Source organism: Triticum dicoccoides, chromosome 1A (genome assembly GCF_002162155.2).
Source record: "Triticum dicoccoides isolate Atlit2015 ecotype Zavitan chromosome 1A, WEW_v2.0, whole genome shotgun sequence".
NCBI lineage: Eukaryota > Viridiplantae > Streptophyta > Magnoliopsida > Poales > Poaceae > Triticum > Triticum dicoccoides.
The window spans coordinates 361,427,546-361,429,950 of NC_041380.1; the positions used below are offsets into that span (position 1 = coordinate 361,427,546).

At 48.9% G+C, this 2,405-nt stretch overlaps 1 protein-coding gene across 1 annotated transcript in view; it reads left to right on the plus strand.

The window, feature by feature from the left end:
* The window catches only part of LOC119289741 (ubiquitin carboxyl-terminal hydrolase 19-like), a 7,442-nt gene extending 6,047 nt beyond the window's left edge, over positions 1-1,395 (plus strand). The window contains exon 13 of the mRNA XM_037569001.1: positions 1,068-1,395. Coding sequence (XP_037424898.1) covers positions 1,068-1,219 — 152 coding nt within the window. The 3' untranslated portion in view covers positions 1,220-1,395. The remainder of the gene's footprint in view (positions 1-1,067) is intronic.
* Positions 1,396-2,405: the final 1,010 nt, after the last annotated feature.

Below are 2,405 nucleotides of genomic sequence, written 5' to 3' on the forward strand. Positions count from 1 at the left end.
CCTAATACAGTCTATTCTCACTAGATCACTCTTACACGGTACCTGATTCTAAGTTTCTAACCAAACGCCTTGTTTGTTCATTCAAGGACAATTGGCATGATTCATCCCAGTATAGCGCAACCATTGTTAGGGCATCTCCAGCCGCGCCCCTAGGAAGGCCTCTCCAGGCGATTTTTTCGCGCTGACGCCGAAAAAACGGCCCAGTCACGCCCCCAGGAGCCCGATTTTCGCCGGCTTGGGCCGAAAACAGCGCCGGCGGACCCAGGCCGAACCCGACGCGCTGGGGGCGCCCGGGGCAAGCTGTTTTGGCGCGAAAAAGCCGCGGGCCAGCCGCGTCAGCGACTCGGCGCCTCGTCTTCCCCCAACGGCCTCGGTTCCCGCGGGGAATCAATGGCAAGGCTGCCGCCGGTCAGCCTTGCCATTGATTCCTCACGGGCGGCGCGTCACGGGACGGCGCGCCTCCCCTCCCCTTCCTCGCACGCGTACACACGGGCGCGGTGCCGCTATAAAAGCCGGTGGCCTCCACTCGCCTGTGCCCACACCAGCCCCGCCCCTCGCTGCCGTCCAGCCCCTCCCTCTCCCTACCTCTCTCGAGCGCCGCTGCCCAGCCCCTCCCTCTACCTCTCCCGAGCCCGCCCAGCCCCGCCGTCGCCATGGCAGAACGCTTCCCCGGAGACGAGGCGGCGGCCAACGGCTTCGGCCGCCGTTCGCTCCGCGAACAGGAGTCTTGGCGAACAGGACTTCAGCCCCTTTCTTTTTTTTAGATTAGGTTAATGTAATGAAAATGCGCGAATTTCGCTGAAATTTGCCATGTTTGGCCGAAATTTAACTAGTTTTTATCTTAACTTCACCGAACGGTCCTTCTTTTTTTAATACGCGCCTGGGGGCGGTCCTGGGGGCCGACGGTTGGGGACCGACTCGCCCCCAGGGCCATTTTTTGCGCCGGCTCACCCCCACGCGGCGCTTTTTGACGCCCCCTGGGGGGCCAACGGCTGGAGATGCCCTTAGGACTTCTTTGCTTGTACCGTCAGTCAGTCAGCCATGAGATGTTTTTGTTCCGTTTGCAGATGATGACGACAAAACCCGATCAGTGAGGAAGCGTAAGTGGGAGTGGGACAATAACCTCAAAGTGGTGGAAGAAGAAGAAGAAGAAGAAGAAGAAGATGATGATGATGATGATGTTGAAGAAGAACCGTACTACTATGTCTACTCGGACTAATTATCTTGGGTGAAAACCTAGATTCTGACCATGTGCTTGGATCCGGTAACGGCGGCGCTTGAGTGTCGCTCCTTTTCTAAAGGCGCTTCTGTTGAACAATCTTGTCGTTCATGTGGTGTCATGACATGGTTGGTGCGGATATGGTCATTGTTGTAATTTGCCAATCGCATATCACCTTTTCCTCGCCTACACATATCTTTGGTCTTATATAACTTTGCTAATTGTCGGTGTGTTTTCGTATGTGTGAGTTGGTGTTGACTGTGTGCAACCTAGCTATGCAGAGGCCGAGTGTGTGCTTATCGTGTTGTGTGTCTTCTTGATGCTTCATTTTGAGCAAATAAAATCCACTTCTGTCGAAAATACCTCAAAAATCAACACTTCGTCAAAACTATCATGATACAATGTGATAGAATGGTATCTCGCTAGCCTTTTTGAAGACCATGAATGCAGAGCACCTTCGAAGTTTAAGCAGCGACTACATTAAAATTCGGCGTAAAAAACATCCAGTCATGCTCCATCCAACATTAATTAGACCAAATACATGTTAAACTAAGAATGTCAATAGCACTCTTTATGTTGGTGCTTGAATGAGAAGGTGATGACTCAACAATAAAAGAAAGAAGGGCCCTTCATATAGGAAAGCATGGATTTGCTTATGTACGAGAGCTCATTGTTTAAAACAAAGTTTTATTTTTGAAGGTGTACTTTTAGTCGACTGTTTGACAGCAGAGAATCTCGTCATCTTATATGATAAACAAGCGAGAGTGGTTTCCCTGATTAACACTTCCTCTCCACCATTGTCTTTCAAAAACCATGACTAACCTAATTCATGGGTGCCTGTCAATATTCCTCGGAGAGTAGTACTTTTATTTGTTTAACTAATTCAGGACTAGGCATCTCATTTACTAGCTTTTTTCAATATTAAAACAAAATAGATGACATACTTGTCAGAGAGGAACACACCATTTATCATAGAAGATGACGCTCTCTCCCGCCGCTCCATGAGTATTCGTTTGAAGATTTAGAGATGACACATGCAAAACAGGTATTTATAGCATAACTTTGTTTTAGCATTTGGATGCACAAACAGTATTTCTGCTTAGTACATGCAAAAGCTAACAATAGACTCGGAAGCGACTAACTAGAAAGACACAACAATCATAATCATGCATTTTGGATAACCTCA